The following is a 21,367-nucleotide window of genomic DNA, read 5'->3' as shown; positions in this document are numbered from 1 at the left end:
GGGTCCGACGTGTCCACAGAGCCAGCGATGTGCAGCTCCGGGACCAGTCTAGAGCCCCAGTCGCCCTTCTCCAGCCAAGCAATCAGTTTCCCGGCCTTATCGCCGTGCTCGTAAATCCTATCCTGAGTGGCGTCGAGCTGCGCCCTAGCGGTGTCTCGAGTTAAAGTTTTGTATTCGTCCCGGAGCAGCCCAAGGCGGTAATCTGCCCATGGGTCGCCCCCGGAGGAAATAGCAGTCTCTAGGGTCAAAAGCTCCGCCTCCACCCTGTCTAGCTCTGCCCTCCTCTTCCTTATCTGTTCAGCGACAAGGGAAAGAACCTCCCCCCGAACCACTGTCTTGTACCCCTCCCATAAGGAGCATTTGGAAGCGACTGAGCCCTCGTTATCGCTGAAATAGCTGTTAGTTACACGCTCCAGTTCCCTCTTCACTATCGGATCTCGCAATCGCCAGGCGGGGATAGGAGCGATTCTACCCACATCTCCCCGTCCTACACACAAACGTAACCATACTGGCGAGTGGTCTAAGACCCCCCGCACCAAGTGTGTTACTTCGCTGATCGCGGCCGCATGGGCCGCCGGCACCAAAACATAGTCAATACGAGAGAGGGAACGGTGCGTCGCAGATGCGTGCGTGTATTCCGCCGCTCCTGGATGTCGCAATCGCCAGCCGTCAATCAATCCAGAAACCGAGAGAAAGTCAGGCAACCACCTGCGGGAGGGCAACAACGCGCGGGAGGGGAGTCTATCCAATTCACCATCCAATTCACCATTCATAACCGCGTTGAAATCGCCACCAATCACCATGAGGCCCATGGGTAAAGCAAAAAACATCCGACCCAAGTCACAAAATGCATCGGCCTGCAGCGACGGGGAGACATAGACAGAGAGAAATGACACCGTTCCACCCTCCCAAGCTCCAGAAACGCCGATATAGCGCCCACGATTGTCAGACCATGTAGACTGGATCGTAAATGGGAATGAATTTTTAACCAGTATGCCAACCCCCCTGGAGCCCGAAGTAAAACCAGCATGTGCTACTAACTTATAGCCACCCCTGTGTAGAGCCATACAGCGTTTCCCCAGCAAGTGGGTCTCCTGTAACAGGACAACATCTGGTGATCGTCGTCTAATAAATTGGTTCACGGCAGTGCGCTTTATCCTGTCCCCCAGGCCATTAACGTTCCAACTAAGGACCGAGAATCCCAGGCCCTGTCTAGATGAAGCCATTAGTCAATGAAAAGCAAGTACGTTTCAAAGGATTCCATTGCACATATCGGTCACAAACAAAACAACATCCCAACCCCCCCAACCCCTGGATAGAACTCCCCCCACCCTGTACCCCTGCATGTAGCATGTACACATCCCCAACTCGCAGTGTGCCTGTCACCCCCACAAACTAGGATCTAAACGTAGAAAAACGGAGGAGGACCTTACAACAGGTCGCCAGCCCCCACCACCCCAGACCGCCCAGTCCCCCCCCGCAAAAACAATAAGATATGAAACAGAAACGATAAGTTGCAGAGGGGTGAAGTTAAAGAGCAGTAAACCCCCCGTCAGTCCCTCAGCGCCAGTAAAAGCAAATGTACACAGTCTTGGTCATCCAGGGCATCATTCTTCGTCTTCCGTCTGGGTGTGTCCCTCGGGCCCATGATCCCCGAGACGATCAAGCCAGTCCGCCGCTACCTCTGGAGAGTCAAAGAACCAAGTCTTGCCACTATGTTCTATCCGTAGGCGGGCCGGGTACATCATGTCCCGATCTCTTAGTCTCTTTTTTATAGCCACGAATCCCTGTCGCTGTCTCTGCACCATCCGGGTAAAGTCTGGAAAAAACAGCAAGGAAGCATTTTCGTAGGCCAACGGGCCCGAGGATCTCGCAGACTCTAAAATGGCGTCCCTGTCCCGGAAATTCAGGACACGGGCGATGATGGGGCGGGGAAGCGCCCCGGTTTTCGGGCGACCACCAGGCACCCTATGAGCCCTCTCCACAGTAAAAAACTTGCTCAGGCCCTTGGGCTTAAGGTGTTGCAGGACGAGATCCTCGACAAAAAGGTCCGGGGAGGCCCCCTCCGACCGCTCCGGAACCCCAAGGATGCGTACGTTGTTCCGGTGTGCCCGACCTTCATACTCATCGAGCTTACAATTGAATTGGTTATGGGCCATCTTGAGATCAGACACCACCCTCTGTAGTTCTGATACATCCTCGATGAGGCTCCCCGTCTTTACTTCCAAGTCCTTGACCTTCGCGGAAGTCTTGGTGAGGTCGGCCCTGACGAGACCCACCTCGATGGTGACCGTGTCCAACTTGGTGTCGATTGTCCCCAAAGAGGATTGAACCCCCTTGATAGCCGCCATCAGTTCCTTCATGGTCGGATCGTCACCGACCGGATCCCCCTCGGGGGCCCCCGATCGGGGAACGCTTCGCCTCCGATGGGGATCCCCTGGAGACTGCATATTTATCGATCCGGTTCGATTGGACTTGACGGTTCGATCTCTGGGACTTTGGTAGATTCTTGTCGAGGTCCCGCGCCGCCATCTCGACCGCAAAAGCAGGAGAAACCCACCACTCCTCAGTCAAGCAGGAAAGGGGTCTTGCGGCGCTTGTCTGTAGGGTATTGCAGTGAGGGCAAGGGCTTTCCGATCGCCACCCGGGTACAGCAAATGATGGTCCGGCCGGCCACTTCCGGTCTCGGTGGCCGATGTTGTCGCACTGCACACCGGACGGTGGCACACTCGGGGTCCCGGCCCTCCACGTCGCAGGCCCCAATTCTTCCGACGACGATAGTCGGGCGCCGGAGCAATCGATCGGGCCCAAATTTCACCTAGTGACTCAGGTGACGGTCCCCCACAAGAAAGTGCGGACGGGGTACAGGATATTATGACGGATAGGCGGTCAGGATGTGGCGGCCGGCGGAGCCGATGCTCAAGCGGCCATCTTGGTCGCTGGCGCGGCTCCTCCTCCACTCTACGCCTTCTTACGTGGAGATTGAGAGGCCGACGTTGACAGCATTTGACCTTCCTTCCGAAAACTGGAATGTTATTTTGGTCGCCAGGCGTGTCTCTACCATAACTGTGTACGCCTGCTGGTGGCACTAATTTTTAAAATATTGTGTAGGAAGATCTATTGATCTTCTTTCTGTTTCCCTCTCAAGGTCTTATCTTTATTTTGACCCTTGCCCAGCAGGGCTCTGCTCTGGGCTATCTCAAAGGGTACCTTTCGCCGTGTCTTCCGTCTTGAGGCGGACAGACTAACCCTCTTTGTTTAAATCCTCTTGTAAATAGATTTCTGAAGGGGCTTGTACATAAGTTTCCATCTGCCCCTTTCATCATGCCTCAGTGGGACCTCAATTTGGTTCCACCGTTCCTGATGAGTGCTCTGTTCGATCCTTTGCGCAACTGCCCCCTCCAGCTGCTTACCATCAAAACCGGCTTTTTAGTGGCCATAACTTCTGGCAGGAGAATGAGCGAATTGCAGGCTCTGTCATCTAAGCTTACGTACATGATCATCTTCCCTGATGAGTTGGTGCTATGCACTAGGGTCTCTTTCTTACTGAAAGTGGTAACACCATTCCACGTGGGGCTATCAGTCACCTTGTCCACTTTCCTACGCTCCGCACCCCTCTAGAAAAGGAGTGACTTCACGATCTGGACCCAAAAAGAGCATTTGTGTTCTACCATGACTGCATTAAAGAGTTCTGGGTGGTTGACCAACTCTTCGTGGAGTACGATGGATTAAAGAAAGGTTGTGTGTGCAGAAGAGGTCTATCTCACGATTGGTCCTCCTCTGTATCAAAATATGCTACGCTGTGGCCAAGCCACACGTTTACCATACACTAGTGCCTGGACAGACTAGTACGAAGGGACAGCCTTTTTGGCTGCTCTGTCCTGCAGGACTTCTTGGTCTAAACTTGTCCGCAGTTCCTCCTCCGGGAATGGTATTGCTTGAGTATCTATTCAAAGTTAAGGAATTTGGGGCTCGATGTCTCTATCAGATGGACAAGTTACTTACCTCTGGTTATGCCTTATCTGGTAGAGACATGATCTAGCTGCTGATTCCTCCTGATCCACCCATTCACCCCGCACTGCAGAAAGGTTTTCAGGGCCCTAGTTGTTCAGAAACACACCAAAGTCAGTGCACTACATAGCTCTGTGCTTCTGCTGTGGAAAGTTGTGAAAAGTAACTGACGGCAGAGCGTGGAGGTGGTGCCTATATAGGTGACGCGGACATCACAATGGCTGAGACGCCACTGATAACGTCACGCATAGCCGACCGATGCCCCTTACCGGTGTGCCAGGGTATTATGCGAAGAAACATCTTAAGGATCCTGTCTAATGACTGAGAAACTCAACTGTAAGGAATCTGCGGCTAGATCATGTCTCTACCAGATAAGGCGTTAACTAAGGGAAGTAACTTTTCTAACCAGACAAGTATTCATTGAAAGGAAATTATTTTCTAGGGGCATTCCATTAACATTACTGGGTGGGCTCCTTGTCTGGATTGTGGGTTTGTGGCTTTCTGATTATTTGTGGGCAACATTTGTTTGTTTAGCCTTTGTGTACGGCAAACTTGGATGCTTCAACTATTGCCACCTGAGTTGTCCTGGTTAAATATGTTTCAGCCCACTAAGTTTTCAAGGATCAGAGTTTGGTCCAGAGTCTGCACACCTTTAGCCCTTGTCCGCATTCCCAGTCCCTTTGAGGGAGAAAAGCTCTAGTGGTAGACTAGAGACACAAGCGCTCTCAAGTACAGAAGTCATCTCAAACTAAGCTCATGTGTCATAACACGGTACTGGGGGCAGAAATAAATGCTGCAAAAATGGTAGCAACGCCACAAAAAAAATAATAATGCACATTAAACTGGTACAAGGATTTCTAGAACATTAATGGTCACAGACCACGGGAGACTGGGAAGACCTACTGGTTGAAATACAGAGGGTGCACTAGCCAACAGGTCAACAGAGGAAAGTGAATGTCTGATAATGTCCCATAGTCATGTGACCAATGTCGCTTCCTCATTTTGAAAAAGCCACATTTTGGCTTGAATTTGTCAAGTTCCACTTTTTTAAATGTTTCATTTTTACTTTTACCATTCTTTTTATTGCCGTTTTGTGGATCAGTTCTGTTTATTGAACTTCATAACTGTATACAAAGCATTGCCTTCACCCCGGAGGACAGTGGGTAGCAAACCTGTAAAGGAAAAAGATATAAAGAGATAATGGGAGTAAGAAAAGAGTGAAAAGCGCAAAACAGTCATAACCACCCGCTTCTCCCATCCACTTTCACTCATAAGACACAAGGACAGTATGCATGTCTTTCTCTACCCCATTGGGAGGGCAGTGCAAGAAATGAGTATATCTCAGATATTAGGCACTTGTTTCTCTTTGGGGGGAAAAACATTTCTTAAAAGCCGTAAGTGGCCTCTGTGCAAATGGTTTGATTGAGGGATGTGTGACCGAATGCAGTGTCTGTATATATTGCATACACTTGTTCTCAGTGAGATCATAGTGTGTCAAAGGGGATAATTCCTTCGGTATTGTAAAAGCTACTTTGTTTTTTACTCGCTCACATCTGCCAAGTGTCAAAGCTTTCCCAGTGTCGGCCTGCGATGATATCCATCCAGATTGGTGAGAGTTGACTTAATTGGTGAGAGAAATGAGGTGAGCCTGGATCGTTCTGTCATTTTATCCCACACTGCCAGGATAGCTCTTGTTGTTGGAAAGAAATACAGTCCCCAGGGTCTGCTTCCTAAGTAGCGATGAGACTTTCCAGATGTGGATACCCGCTACCATCCGGTCCATGAAGCATCAGTGCGTCTCCATTTCCGCTCTACCATGTAGCATAACTGAGTTGTACGATAATATTGGTCTCTGGCACACTCCACCTTGGGTTTGCATGCCAGCTTGTGGTGCAAACGTGGTCTCTGCTTCCCCTTACATGCGAATTGATTGATCTCAGTTTGCATTGTGAAGGAAAGTAGGATCTGCTTTCATAGTTGCCCCCACTTTTTGCTGGTGTTATTCTGTTGTATGGCTAGTCTGGCTGGGATCCTGCGAATCAGGACCCCAGTCGCTGTGCTTTGTCCCTAAATTGAACAGTGGTAAGTACTTTGGTACCTTCCCAATTGGCTACTGGTGTACCCTTTTAAGTCCCTAGTTTATGGTACTAAGGTACAAAAGGCATAGGCACACCATGAGCTGCAGCATGTATTGTGCCACCCATGCGAGTCCACTCAAACTGTGACTACAGCCCTGCCTTGGCAGCCTGTGAAAGTTGGTACTAGCACCACTTACAACAGATATAAGTTTTCTTATATATGAGGTCACTGCACTTAAAACCTATGTCACCCCTAAGGTAGGCCTTACAAACTGAAGGGAAGGTGCTATGTTATAAGTGTGATGGTGCCCTGCATTCGCAGGACATAGCCCTACAAACCCCGATTCTCCAGGCTTTTGTAATTGCAGTCTGCCATTTTGAAACGTATAGTTACCATGTGTCATTACGCGATGGCTAACTATATAGTGTCTGTGCCGAACCTGGGCATGTTTGGTATCATGTTGTAATCACTACGGAGAGTGAGAGAGAAAGTCAGATCAGTTGCACTCTCCTGTTGTCGATACTCACACACACTCGCAATTGATAAATCAAGGGTTCTACCTAGGAAAACATAGTTTCCTATTGTGTCAGGATGTTGGATATTGCCTCTGCTCTGCCCTAAACGTTTGGAATATCCAAAGATATTGGAGTAGACTCCTCACTCACTTATCGTGACATACTTCATCATCGGCGCCTATCCACACTCTGGTAAGATGGTACTACCTGGGTGGACTTAACCATAGGTGAAATGGGAGTTCTTAGATAAAAGAAAACTGGATAAACAGGGATCCAGAAGAGTGAAGCTTTAAAAATACCTCAAAGGTATACCCAAAAGTTTTTCTTTGGCTAGGCGCCGATGATGAAGCATGTCATGATAAGGCGTCCTTACACAATAGGAAACTCAATGTTTTCCTTTGTAGAACCCTTGATTTATCAGTTGCTTATGTGTTGGAATCCTACCCCAACACCGTTATCAGTATTGGAGGTATGATTCCATGCACCAAGGGGCTCCTCCGTGAAGCACCCAGTGCTCCTAGTAACAGCCTTCTAGGGTCTACCAGAAGGCTAGTGCTACTACCGACCCCAGACACGGTTCTGCCCTCCTGCTGCTGAGCTAAGCTCGAGCAGGGGAAGGTAGAACAATAGGACTTATTTTATTGGGCTGGGGGTGCTTGCCAGCTCCACCAGACTGCTTTGAAGAACAAAGGGCTAGCAGCACATCGTCTGCATAAAGACTGATCATATGAGTATCTACGCTAAATCCCACCCCTGTGATATGCGGGTTGTCTCTAACGTCTTTTGCCATCTGCACCATGTAAAGAGGGAAAAGAGGGGGAGATAATTGACGCCACTGATGGTTCCTCGCGGGATGAAAAGGGGCTTAGGGGAGACTGCGTTTGCCGTCATTGCCACCCTGGGAGAGCTACACCCACATCCCAATGATAAATTGTCCACCTATCCCAAAGTGTGCCGGGTCTGAGTCCCGTAAGGTCAGTGCACCATGTTGAATGCTTTCTCAGCATCGACTGTCAGTTCTGGGACCTGTGTATTTTATCAATAATATGGAACATACGTTTAGACTTTTCTGCTCTTTTCCATTTGGTGATAAAGACTGTGGGGTCTTGGTGTATCAAATTAGACATATAGGATGCAATCTAGTCGCCAAGATACTCCTGAAGAATTTAGCATCCATGTTAATCGAGGAAGTTGGTCTATATGAGCTGCACTGTTTATTTTTCCAAGATTTAGGCATGACTGCTATAGATGCCTGCAACATGGATGATGTCTGTGTGCCGGTGTCTGCGAAAGTGTTGTAGAGTTTAGTCCGTATTGAGTCAATACCAGGCATAATGTTTTGTAGAAGTATGGCGTGAAGTCCACAGAAAGGGATAAAACTCGTTGGCAAGCAATTCTGTTGTGTCTACTGAGAATATATCCAATAATTTGGAATAAAAAGATAGTGCTTTCTACAATCAAAATACCAACGTTTGGCCTTTTTCATTTGGGAAGCTATCAAATTTACACTCTGCTTTGTCTTTTAAATATGATGCTATATTGCTATTATACCATAGACTAGTTGTGTTTCTCAGGTGCTGGGTCAAGTTTGTGCTTCTGTTACAGGTGGTTTCCGAACCGTAGAATTGGGGTGTATGTGGGTCACACCTCAGACCAAATGCACTGAGATATTTGAAAGATTTTAGAGGCTATCACACTTTGTAGATGACTGGTGCTGGATCCTTCATGCTCTGACCCTCTCTCTGTTTGTTTATCATACGTTTAGACTTGTCTGCTCTTTTCCATTTGGTGATAAAGACTGTGGGGGTCTTGGTGTATCAAATAAGACCTATAGGGATGCAATCTAGCCGCCAAGATACGCCTGAAGAATTTAGCATCAATGTTAATTGAGGAAGTTGGTCTATATGAGCTGCACGGTTTGGTTTTCCCAGATTTAGGTATGACTGCTATAGATGCCTGCAACACGGATGGTGTCTGTGTGCCGGTGTCTGCGAAAGTGTTGTCGAGTTTGGTCCGTATCGAGTCAATACCAGGCAGAATGTTTTGTAGAAGTATGGCTTGAAGCCAAATAGGGCTGAGCGTTTGAGAGGCTTCAATCTTGCAATAGCCTTGACTTTCTTCTATATTAATGAGCTTCTCTAGGGCTGCAGCTTCCTCTTAGGCTAGTTTTGTGATATGAGTTTCTCATATCATGCCACCCTCATGGCATCAGCTGTCACATTTCTTTGTGGCTAGTTTCTTCTGACATAATGAAGCGTGCCACGAAACATTGTGGGTGAGGTGATTTTTTTCCAAATCTTTTAAGATTCCTGAATAACGATAACAAAGACATGTGGTTACCTGGCACTCTTTGTGAGTATGTAGTTTCTTCCGACAGCCAGTCCAGCACCGCCTGTCTTTCTTGTACCACTGTGTCTGGATCGGGTTGTAGCTTGTCCCTGGAACCGGAGACCGTCTGCCATATGTGTTGACATAGTGAAGGAAGTTACTTCGTACACTGTGGTGCAGCCTGCATCTCCTCTTCTGTGAGTCCTAGTACTCGCATTGCCTCCGTAGTTAAATGAACCTGCTGTATGTCCCCTGCCACTTGACTATTAAATAAAATTGGTAGCCCCAGCTTAGGTAGTAGCTTTGTCCGAGTTAGTTGGTGACTGATTTGAGTCCTTTCCGCTTCTTGACTGTTATTACAGAGCTTGTGACCTCGGAATGTTTAGGGACTAATGTCTCATGTCTCAAGCCCACCTGAGAACCTCCTCTTTTTTTCTTGAAGTTGTGGAAATGTGCCAAAATTTCTTGGGGTCTCGAGTTGTTGCCTCTTGGGCTGACCACCCTGTGGACCCTGTCGATCTGAATGTCTGGAGGCTCCTCGGTCCCCAGAATCTGCTGAAACAGGGCTCGTGTATCTCTCCATGTACGACCCCTCCATGCCTATTGGCGATCTCCCAGATTCTAATCTAAAGTTTCTTCGGGAATGATTCTTCGGGAAGATGCACTACCTCCTGTTGAAGAGTTTCTACTACATCGCCTCTAGCTGTTTCGGATTCCTCCAGTGCAACCACTCTCTCACCTATGGCGTTTAGGTCCTGCCTCGCATCCCTCAATTCTTGCGTCAAGTCATATTTTTACCATCTGCAGGTCGAATCGTGGCATGGCAAAAAGGAATTCCACAAAGGATCGAGGAGCTGGTTGTTGGAGCCCCTACCTTTGTCAGCATCCGGACCCTGGCTTGGCTGTGAGAGGGGGGCCCTCCTTAAGCCGGTTCTTGGCTAAGCGAGTCAGCATGTCCTTGAGGTTGGGGTCCTTCTTGCTTTTGGAGGAAGTCATCCTCGGTCTATCGTGACAAGAGTCGATAGTTCGCCTTGAGCAAGCATGTGGCTGGTCACCTGTGCTTCCTGATTCTCCCTCAATAAACAGCATAGTCTTCCATTCAAATAAACTAAACAGAAGTGCTAATATTCATGCAGGAAAAGAAGCTACACTGAGGTAGTCTATTTTCAATAATAATTTTGCTAGAACTCACACTCCCAACTAATCATTATAGTTTGATACTGCTCTGCGTTGATGCACAGCGTGTGAATCTAAAACAGATTTACTGTGCAAAAGGACATATTTTGTTAACTGTTAGAACATTCTTGCAGCTAGAAACTATTCTACAGTTGTATGATAGTTTACCATCTCACTTCTGAAGAGGAAACATTTATAACATTCACTAGCTCAGTTACATCACGAGGCCCAAAGAAACCAAATCTGTCATCTAAAGTGTATGACACACATCCCCATCATCATGAGTTCATCAAACCATGCCTGTTGTCGATGTCCAAACCTTTGCATTCTAGTTAACAAGATGTTAGTTACAATCATTAGTGAAGTATAAAACCCATATGCACCTAAATGACAATCGAACTTCAGCCTTGTTAAAAGGAAGTGAACACTTTGTTTTCTTTTTTAACTTGATTTGTGATCATGCTCCTGCTAATAGAGCGCTAGAGTAGCACATTCTTAAAATTAACACCAGGTTAAAGGTCCCTGGAAAATGTCTAATTCAAGCCAATCCATTGTATGTGTTTTGGGTTTTTAACATGGCACGAACATATGCTAAACAAACATTCCAAACATTCCAAACATACAAATTGCCAGTCCAATTTAGGTTTCAATTATATTTTCTTGATTTTTAAGTCATAAATGGACTGTTTGCTTGGCTGTTCTCGTTGTGTTGACTTTGCTGGGTCTCTAACATATTCTTTTCAGTTTCCTCATAGTTGTATGTAGCATATTTGAAATTGCCCAAACAAGTGGCGGAGTGGTGATTGTTTTGAGTCTTCCACCCACCCTTGAGGTTACCGTAGTTAAGATGTTGACCACACAATGTGTGCTGGAATGCTTGGGCAGGGCTCTACTCTGTTTTTCTCCATATTGATTTACTGGAAGAAAAATCTGTAAAATGTTTTGCTACTGCTGGTAACTTTGGCTTGGTTTCAGCTGTGAGTTGTTTCTGGTCCCCATGAGTCAGGGCAGATTCTTTCTTCACCACGTCAGGCACTCCTTTATAGGATTAAAAGTCTCTTTTAATGGCACAGTAACATTTTTTTTGTTCTATTGTAATACTTTGCATTCCCAGCCTCACATCATGGGTTGATGATTCAAGCATGTGAAATTATGACTTACGAATGCTGGAGAACTGTAGTTGCAGGAAAGTAACTTTTATTTATTGCACTGCACAAAGCAGTACTATAGGAAGCTGGCTCCCTATATAGTGTACCAAAATGAGGGGCACTGTGCAGAGAGTCCAGGTACCCCTTACTAGTGGAAAGGGGCTTGCTCTAGCAATCCCTCGGTGCTATATTTGTGGTAGTGTAGTCGAGCAGCCTTAGGCTTATCAGAGGAGAGTTTAGGCAGTTGCTGCACACACCGAGTCAATAAATGAGGCACAATCTCAATATGGGGAATCCGACACAAGTAAAAAAAAATTTCATATTTATTCAGACCCAAAGATCTGTGAGATTAGGTAATTACTTTTCGAGTTAGTGATTTTTAAAACTGCTGTCAGATTTGAGGCATGAGCCGCGAATGCGGTAATGTAATGCTCCAGGTGAAACATACGCTGCATAGGGTCACCTGCAAACAACTTACAGGATTGTTCTTCGGGACTTAAGGGTAAGTAGGGTCCAAGGTCCTTAGAACCACCAGCAGTTTTGGGTTACCTGCCCTGGGGTGTCCAAGGGCAGAGGTGCTAGTCTCAAGGGTAGCCTTGAACACTAACGCTAAAGTCTTTGAAGAAATCTGTAAGCACAAAAACGCTGGAAGTGGAGACTTCAGGTCAAATCCGTCGGAAGCCGAAGTGGGGCTCAAATGTCAAAAAGGATGCTCGCAGTCCCCACCTTACATATTCTGAGAGGTTGAGGAGTCATCACTTCCCATTCCGGTCAGCCTAGTTGCTCCTGGGAAGCATTTCACACCTTTTTCACATCTCTTCAAATGTGAATTGCTGTCTGTAGAAGTGGGATGGTAAATGCAAATCTAGTCTCCAGGAACTTTGGGCAGGGAAAAGTTAACTTTCTTAATTACTTTATCTTTTATATTTATTGAAAAATCGAACTTCAACATTGACTTGGATTTTTAATGCCTCTGAAAAATAGTTGTTTAATTATTGTTCTATCCAGTCATTCTTGAGAAACAGTATTATGATTGTAGCTGTACTCTGGTTTTCTACATAGGATAGTTAGGCCTGCCACAGTAAAAACAGCTTTTGGGTGTTGATCACTGTAATGACATGTTAACATAAAGTTTCTACATGTCCTACTGTTTAAATACCATGCACCCTGTCTTGAGGGTGATGAGGCCTACTTAGGGTTGAATTAATAATAATCAAAAGGGAGTTTCAAAAGGGTTTATTTTGACAGATTGAACTACAGTTTTTACACTGCTACAGGTTGGCTCCACTGTTACACCTGCAACAATGTTTACACTGCCACTGTAGTGGATGGCATAATAGGTGCTGCAGTCCACTAGTGGTAGTGAATTTCCAGGCCCTGTGTACATATTGTATCATAAACTAAGAATGAATAGGTAATTTAAATATGTCAATCAGGTGTATACCTATTTCATCATTGTGAAAGGGGGAGCACCATGCACCTTACCCCTGCTAGCCACTAGTAAAGTGCCTTAGTTCTACTGCACTGAAACATCCAGGCAAAAATCCGCGGGTACACCAAACAAAAGATGGTGATTCCTACAGTATCCGTTAATAAAAAATAATTAAACTAAAAATAACTCTTTTAGTGTCTGGCAATGGGAAGCGTGACTGGTGGGCTTAAAGTCTCCTTTAACACCTCTGCATCTCCTCCTATTAACCTCTCCCTCCAACACCACCCGGCACTGCTCAAAATGCCTAACGTAGTGCTGGTCAACGTTTTTATTTTAATGGCATACAGTATACATTAAACCGCACTTTATCAAATGCTCCCAAAATTGGTTATACTTGACTGCACTCTCTTTCAATCTGCCGCTAGTAGTGGACCATTTGATTGTATCCATCATCATAACACTGCTAATTGTTAAGTCCTCAAACTTCTTTTTTGCACAAATGCCATTGTTGTTACAGTTGCTGTGTATATTTTTGCCTATTTTAACACATATATGTTACTGAAGTCCGCTAATGCAATTTGGAAGTTTTTATGTATCCACTGTTTTTACGTTTTGTTATTTTTAATAATTTGTACTGTCACTGGTATCTTCTGCCCTGTACTTTTATGGATATTTTATATCTAAATAAAGTTATACTATACTATACATCCTTGTTGCCATCTTCCTGTCTGAATTTTTAAATGAATTGAGGTTTTAGTCAGAACAAGAAAGCCAGATTTTTAGAACACATTTCCGCAGTATTTTCCTCTAGCACATCAGCAACTACATTTTCCACCATTCATCTGGATGTACTATATGCAGTCTTTCTGGTGGGGATTGGGCATATTTTCGAGCATTGTTAGTGATAAACTCGTGAAAGTATAAGGTTACTTCTACAAGAGCCCTTTGATTATCAGGATATGCCATGGGTTCATTCACTTTCTAGTTCTTATTTTATCTGGCTATTCTTTCCTTTTTCTTGTTTGTAGACTTACTTTGAAGATAACCCTCGAGATTTTCAGCTGCTGCGTCACGACCAACCGCTCCATCCTGCTCTGGTGAAACCTCATCTGAAGAACGTCCCAGACTATTTAAGTATGTATTTTAGGTCATGTCCCATTCAGGCAAGCTATACAAAATGTATTTTGCTTTCTTTGTTCCAATTCCCTAATCATTATGTAGAGTGCACTGTTTCATCTGTAGGTTCTGTACCATATTGTGTTGTTTCCCCCCCCCCGATCCCCCCACACCTCCCCACACACCTCCCCACACACCTCCCCACACACCTCCCCACACACCTCCCCACACACCTCCCCACACACACCTCCCCACACACACCTCCCCACACACACCCCCACACCTCCCCACACACACCTCCCCACACACACACACCCCCCACACACACACACACACCCACACTCCAATAACCCTTGACAGTTGGTATTCCCTAGAAGGGATTGCAGTTTAGCAACATTCAGTAAAGTAGTTCGGGATACAAGCAACGGGAACTGGGAATGTAACGCCTGCAGCAGTATGTCATCTGTCGGGCAACTGGAGTACTGTGTGCTGTCACCACTCTCCATAGTACTATTTTCTTTTGTAATTGCATGTAAAAAAGGCCTTATCAGGAAAGTTAGATCCTTCCTTTTCTATAGTCATAGACACAAGTCCTCAGACACATTTGTACAACTGAATTTGGATCGATAAAGGCAAGGACTACCACCACCACGTATGAGGTTAAGCTGTCAGTTGACACTAATAATTTTTAATGTGTAGCGGGTGTAGCCAATTCAGTTATGCACCTAGGATTGCAGTTGTGAAAACTTGGAATTCTGAAAGTTGATGCACAGAAGAGCTCATCTGGCTTTTGTCTCTCTTTGATGTTCATGCTGGAGCTTCATTAAGGTTATGACTGAACAGTTAGCTGTGGTGGCAGGCCACTGCTTTTACCACCACCACTAGTACTAGAGGTTCTTACTAATTTTAACCTTAATCACAAAACCTATTTTATGTCTGGTTCTTCACATTGCGAATACCCAAAAAGTCCTTAACAGTTACCTTGCTAGAATTAAGAATAGTTTTTTCAATTCCTTATGGACACCAGCACAGCAACCTTCTGTGGTGCTTATAGCCAGGTGTATTATTTCCTACAATACAGTAGTTATAAAAAGTATATCTTGATGAATTCTGGCTTTCCAGAAGCTTACTCTTGTGGGGGGGGGGGGGGGGGAGGGCCGGGGGGGAAGGGGGTTCATTGAAGCAGGCCCAAGGACCTTACCCCTGCATAAGGGTTTTCTAAATATTGTACCCATGAACCTTCATCCACTGACAATGCTCCATTTGCCCAAGTTGTCTTTTGAGGAACAACTGTTTTAATCTTGGAATAAACTCTGCTGTCGGTACCTCAAGTTCGAGTTCAGTACAGCAGGTTGAAAATGGAGCACAGCTTGATATAAAAGAAAAATACCTTGGTACTGACTTGCACTGCCTTTTTTTGATCTTTCACTTGCACACATCCTTCTTCCGTTCCGCTAATGACTAATAGTATTGTCACCTAACCTAGTCAACATGTGGGTTCACAGCTGATGTGCTGAGAGGGACGTTTGTAAGAACAAGTGCTAATCTGCCAAAGGCACTCGCCCAGATTACCGCTGTTAAATGGTCTCGAGTCCCACTACTAGAGAATTGTACCAGACGTGCGTAATGCCACACCAAGAGCTAAAACACTTTGCAACTCGTAGTCGCCATGAAGGTGAATTCTGTTGACTGTTTTATCATTGTTCTGCTAGTTCCACCAACGCTGCGTGGCATTGCCTGCCCAATGATCCAGAAGAAAAGGCGGAGGAAGCAAGGGGCCACCAACAGTGACTTCAAGAAGAACTTCAAGGTGGGTCTCTGGTTTTTGTGGGATTGGGAAAATCTGCAGTCATTCCACTACCCGAGCCATCCAAGGCAGCAGTTTCTTATGGGTAACTTATGAAATCTAGGTAGGATTACTTGCTTGTCATGCCAAAAAGGTGACGAGTAGTTAATTGGGCCCAAACCACTTCCTCTCTTATGAGACCTTCTAAGAAATACTTTTTTTCCCCAGCAATGAAATTAGCCTGATTTGCTTTTCTCCGCTAATAGACATATGTAGGAGTCCCAGGATAGCAACTTCTGGTTTGTGCCCTGAACGAAGCAACCGTCAAAGATCTCGGTGAGGAATCCCAAAACTGCTTGAATGGTTCCTGATCCCACTCTATCCTCGAAAGATACAGGCACCAGCATCATGGTTTTGTCCCAGGGTGCTGTAGGAAGCCCCTTACAGTAGGGTTGAAAAGGGGATACAGGCTCAGTGGCAGGTTGTCACACTCAGCTTGTAAATGGTGATCAACAACTGTCAAAGTTCACATAATGCCAAGCTAAACAACAACACAAAACCTGTTGCCTTATGATTACTTTCTCACACCACTGTTTCAACAACTTCTAAACATGAGTGCAGAAAAAAAGTGATGTGTATTTGTGGGTGACCCACTGTAAATCACAAACCCTCGCACCCAGATACATTTGTGCTCAAAATGGAACCCAGCTTTTATTGTTCTTCGCTGGATTTTGTAGACCTGTTGCAGAGGGTGGAGGGGATTCATTTCAAACCTACCCTGCTTCTTGATGGCTTGCTCACTAGCATCTGGGGTATTGGGATAGGAGGACTGGGGCCAACACATACATCCGTAAGTTTGTATATACATTTATATTCACATCTCAAATTGTTGCCTGTCGTTGCGGGTGCCTAGCTGGGAGAGCGAATCCAGAGTTATCATTTTCATAAAGGCTCCACCCACATTGAAAACTGATTTCTTGGAATGGCTTCACCTGGAATCCCGTATAGCAGCTTCTTTCTGGTGGTCTGAAGCACGGTTTCATTTGGGGGCAGAAAAGGGGTATTTGTTTAGAATCCTTTGTCTCTTTTGCCTGCGGTGGTGCCACAGGCACTGCCTGTGGACGCTTTGAAGTCTAAAGTGTTGAAAAAGAATATCCTCATCGCTGCTGTACAGAAGTTATTTTACAGGGAACTGATAAAAAAAAAAATTAAACAAATTGCGAACATGTGGCCTTATGAATGTAGCTGCCTTGTATTTGTGTATGATTATAGTACAATCTGATAGCCCTTCATAGTGGAGAGGGCCCAGGAAACATTCCTGTTCAGCTGAGTCTTGGGACAGATTGAGTCCTGCAGATGAGCGTGGCGGGCGATCCTTAAACCTGCATTAATATTTGTATGTTATTTGCTCTTTCAGCCCTACACCAAGCAGAACCCGCTACGCAGCTTCAAGTACATAAAAAGAGGTCAGCAGAAACAAAAGCGAACAGAGCAGTCCTGAAGATTGGGTGGGGGTGGATACACCAGCAGCCAAACATTTTGTACACTGATGGACTAGATCTCGGAAACATGCAGAATATCCTCTTCTGGGGATAATGCCCCTCCCGCAGCCTGTATGTGCTGTATATGGGAGTTCCTCCCTGGACTCGGATCTTGAGCCCGCTCTGGACTCCATTGCAAGACAAGCTTGTGAAGAAGCGCCATGCACGAGATGTCTTCAGACCTGCACACTGTCTCACATTGAGATTATCTCGTTGGTGCCTTCCCAGGGAAATAAGAATAACATTCTTTTTCATGTGCTATTTTAATACTTCCTACGTGGCTATGATAATTTATGTTTCACTTGGCCACTCGGGTGAATTACAAGTTGCTACTCTGCAATCATAAAAATACATCCAAATATATCCTTAAATACATGTTGCAGTTTTTTTTCAATTGCTGTGTTTGTGTGTGTTTTCACTTCTGTCTTGGGATCCTAATTAATATTCACAAACGGACTTTCACTGTACATCCACGAGATCCTGGAATCACATATTTCAAAGAGCAAGCTCTCTACCTGAAAAACCGCATCACATTGCCTATATCCTGAAGACATTAATGAATTCAAAACCGCAATAAGCTATTTAAGTGGACCAGAAAATATATTTTTGACTAGTTTTAATCACTTAATTTGAATTGCACCCATTGCTAACCAGATGGCCTAAAAAACAATTCGAAATAGAGCACCGACGAGAGAACTTAAAAAGGACAGCAGATCGGTCCAGTATTGGGGTAGGGTGAGCGTTTGGTTCAGTGTGATAGATTGTTTAGAATGATTAGCTAACTTATTGCATTACTGGACAGGTTTTTCTTTTTAAAATGGACATGTGGTATTTCCTGAAGCGTGCCTCAGAAGAGTCTGTTATTCCAGTTTAATGGAGTGTAGATTATACAATGACCAACCGTTTGGGTGATTGTTTAGGAGCAGGGCTTAAGTTAGCTCTTGCTGTACTGATTAATTAATAAACTTGCTTCATCTATCTGCATCTCTCCTTCACCATTTTTGTTTGCAACTAAGATAAGGACTTACTAGCGAGTGCCCTTAGCCTTTTGTTTCTGGCTCCACCTGTTATGTGTATTTGTAAAGCACTCTATCACCAGCGAGGGTATCCTGGCGTTGAGCCGGTGGGTGCCCCAAACCCTAACTATGGTAGGTTGGTTTATTGAAAAGGCAGATCTTCAGCTTGTGAAGGAATTCAAGAAGAGAGGAGGAGACTGATGTGGAGCAGGAGGTCGTTCCACGCTTTAGGTGTGACGTAAGCGAACGCCTGTACTCATGATCTGGTTCTATATATGCATGTAATGTGTGCCTGTAGGAGCCCTACGGATGTGTGTGTTGGTTGGTGGAATGAGATGTGACTGTTAAGGTAGGTGGGGCCTGAGATGTGTAGTACCTTGAATGTGTTTGAGAGAAGTTTGAATTGAGAACTATTATATCGGGAGCCTGTGCAGCTGTAAGAAGCTGTCTCTGTAATTGGTAATACTACTAGGTGGTTACACAGTGCACACAGTACAGGGGTTCCCCAAAAGTGTACAGGGCTCACGTAAAACCCAAAGTGCTCTGTTAAGGGTAGTGTGGGCGAGCAGCCTTAGGCCTAACACATAGGAGTGTAAGACATTTATTGCACAACAATGATCAATAATGGACACTCGACTCAAGAAGGAGATCCAGACCAGTTTTAGAAAATGTGCTTTGTATTTTATTCTAAGACCAAGATCTTCGCAATCAAGTAAGTCTTTAAATAGAAATACTTTTCACTTTGAAAAATAGATACTCATCACAGTTCAGTGTTATCCTATGGGGAAAACAAAATAACGTGGTTAAACAGGTAAGTACTGCACTTACAATTCCAGTCTTCAGAACCAAATGTCAGCAAGTGGGCAAGGGTCAAATGAGTTCCAAAACTGCATCACGAGCGGCACAGTGGCGGCCACTTGCAGAGGTCAAATTCGGAGTCCGGCCCACTTCTTTTCAATGGCGACTGGGGGTGCCTGGAGCCACACTGCTTGCAGGTAAGTAGATCGGTTGCATGGTTCAATCTTTGTGGGTTAGGTTAAGCACAATGGGGGGGGCACAAAGCAGCACCAAACATACACCACGAGCGGCACATGGGCGGCAGGGTGCAATTTCGACATCGGGCTCCTAGTGCTTTTAAAAGGGGATTCTTCTTATTTATAATTTTTTATAAAGCGCTCTGTCACCAACTGGTATCCTGGTGCTGGCCATAATGGTTAAAGGTGATACATGAGGGAAGGACCAAAGAAAAGACAGATCAGAGCTCCAAGGAGAGGGATGACTCTGTACTAATTACTTTTGGGACCAGCCTGGTCTGGAGCGCCTTCCTGAACTTTACTAAATCGGTCATAGCTCTTGGGAAGGGAGGAAGTGAATTCAAGAGCTTGGTTGTCCTGACCATAAAGGTCCTGCCTTTTTGCTTGGATTTCCTGAACTTGGGCTCACAAAACAACTTAGCGGAAGCGGATCGAAAAGGTCGGTTATGTATAGATCTTCTCAATCTCTTTCTTTTGGCTACCAGGCTGCAGGCATGATACCAGAGGTAAGCAGAGATGTAGGGGGTCATACGGGCACCATCTGTCCAGCTCATCAAGGCCCAGGGGCTTCGCTTTCAGGGATGCATTTTTACATCCGGATCTTCCTACCGGAGCCGGTTGAGGTCAGGGGGTCCCTCTGGATTCACACTGCAGGCGCCTGCCGTGTAGATGAGGAGAGGTCATCCAGTGCTGGACACAAGGTCAGTATCGCTGGGGAGACTTCACTATATTTGTGAGCCACTCCGACTCGGGCTGTGGGTGCCCGGTGCAGAGTGGGCAGGGATGGAGTTGGTTTCTTCTGGACAGGACCGCTGTCCACAGGAGATTGGAGTCTTTTTCGAAGGCAGCAGTTTGCCCAGGGTTTTCAGAGGTCGCTGGCTGCAAGACAGGTCGCAGAAGCTGGAGACAGGCTGGTAGGCCTTGGGCCAAGGCAGTCATCCTCTTCAGTCTTCTTGCTTCTTAGGTCACGCAGATCTACTTTCTAGGTCTGGGGGAGCCACCTAAATACTAGTTTTAGGGGAGTTGCAGGTAGGGCCAATGGGCAGCTTACCTGGGGTGACTACACCCTCTATTATCCCGCACTCCTGTTGAAGGGGACTAAGACTTAGCCCTGATTTGAGGAATCTCCCCATCTTCAAGATGGCGGGGACTGAAAGATGTGCTTCACCTCGCCTCCCCCACCTTAGGTGTGTAGTTGGCAGAGGTGGGTACACCTCCTGTTCTCCTGAGTTTTCCTGCTGGTTTTCCCACCCAAAGTTGGGGTATAAACCAAGGGCTGCCATCTCCTGCTAGCTGCAGAGGCTGAGGGGTTGCATTACAAAGCTTCCCCTTGTGAGCACTGACCCATCCTGCGGAAGGAGATGTGTCGCCTCTCCCAGGATGTGCATTGTTTCTGGTCCCAGAGAGCAGAGACTCTCTACCGAGAGGTTCAGAAACATGTCTAGTGGTGGCTGGCTGCCCACAGCTGGTCAGAGACCACACCAGGGATGGTAGGTTTTCCGGAGGCACCTCTGAGGTGCCCTCTGGGTACATGTTACAATAAATTTCACACTGGCATAAGTGTGGATTTATTGAAAGAAGTCGTTTTGTACCAAACACTCCCTGTGTTCAGTAAAGCCATCATGGTGCTGTAGAACTCGAATTGTCGAGTTCCCTGCCCATGTACTCTCTATGGCTTCACTGACACAACATTAAGGAATCCACCCAAATATTGTAGGGGTATATCTGCTCATGCAGATCTGCCGTCACCGATCTGCCCTCACCTGGAGTACAGTGCTCCCTGCCTTAGGGCTGGAAGGTCTGCTAGAGGGGTGACTTACCTATACCCCTAGGCAGTGCTGACTGGCATGGCACACCGGTAGGGCGCCATGTCCACTTTGTCCTTTTTCACCTAACGGGGGCATGCAAGCTGCAAGGGAAGTGACCTAGTCCCAGTGAGGGGGGTACCAGGGGACCCTCTTCATGTCCCAGGCCCTAGGTACCCAGGGTACCACATACTAGGGTCTTACGGGAGCAGAAGTACCAATTGTGGATATGTTGTAGGGAAGAAGCACTTGCACAGGGGACTTGGTTCGCAGGGACCCTGTGTACTACAATTTAAACCACATCAAAAGCAGGCAAAAAGTGGGGGCTAACCATGCAAAAAGAGGCACTTTCACACAGTAGTTCCATGAGGTGTGATGCG

At 46.0% G+C, this 21,367-nt stretch overlaps 1 protein-coding gene across 1 annotated transcript in view; it reads left to right on the top strand.

The window, feature by feature from the left end:
- The window catches only part of DDX56 (DEAD-box helicase 56), a 109,531-nt gene extending 92,036 nt beyond the window's left edge, over positions 1 to 17,495 (top strand). Inside the window, exons 12-14 of the mRNA XM_078666760.1 lie at positions 13,718 to 13,823; positions 15,518 to 15,615; positions 17,009 to 17,495. Of these exons, the coding sequence (XP_078522886.1) occupies positions 13,718 to 13,823; positions 15,518 to 15,615; positions 17,009 to 17,092 (288 nt within the window). The 3' untranslated portion in view covers positions 17,093 to 17,495. The remainder of the gene's footprint in view (positions 1 to 13,717; positions 13,824 to 15,517; positions 15,616 to 17,008) is intronic.
- Positions 17,496 to 21,367: the final 3,872 nt, after the last annotated feature.

This window comes from Lissotriton helveticus, chromosome 11 (assembly GCF_964261635.1).
Source record: "Lissotriton helveticus chromosome 11, aLisHel1.1, whole genome shotgun sequence".
Lineage (NCBI taxonomy): Eukaryota > Metazoa > Chordata > Amphibia > Caudata > Salamandridae > Lissotriton > Lissotriton helveticus.
This window is presented reverse-complemented; position numbering and strand designations above follow the sequence as displayed.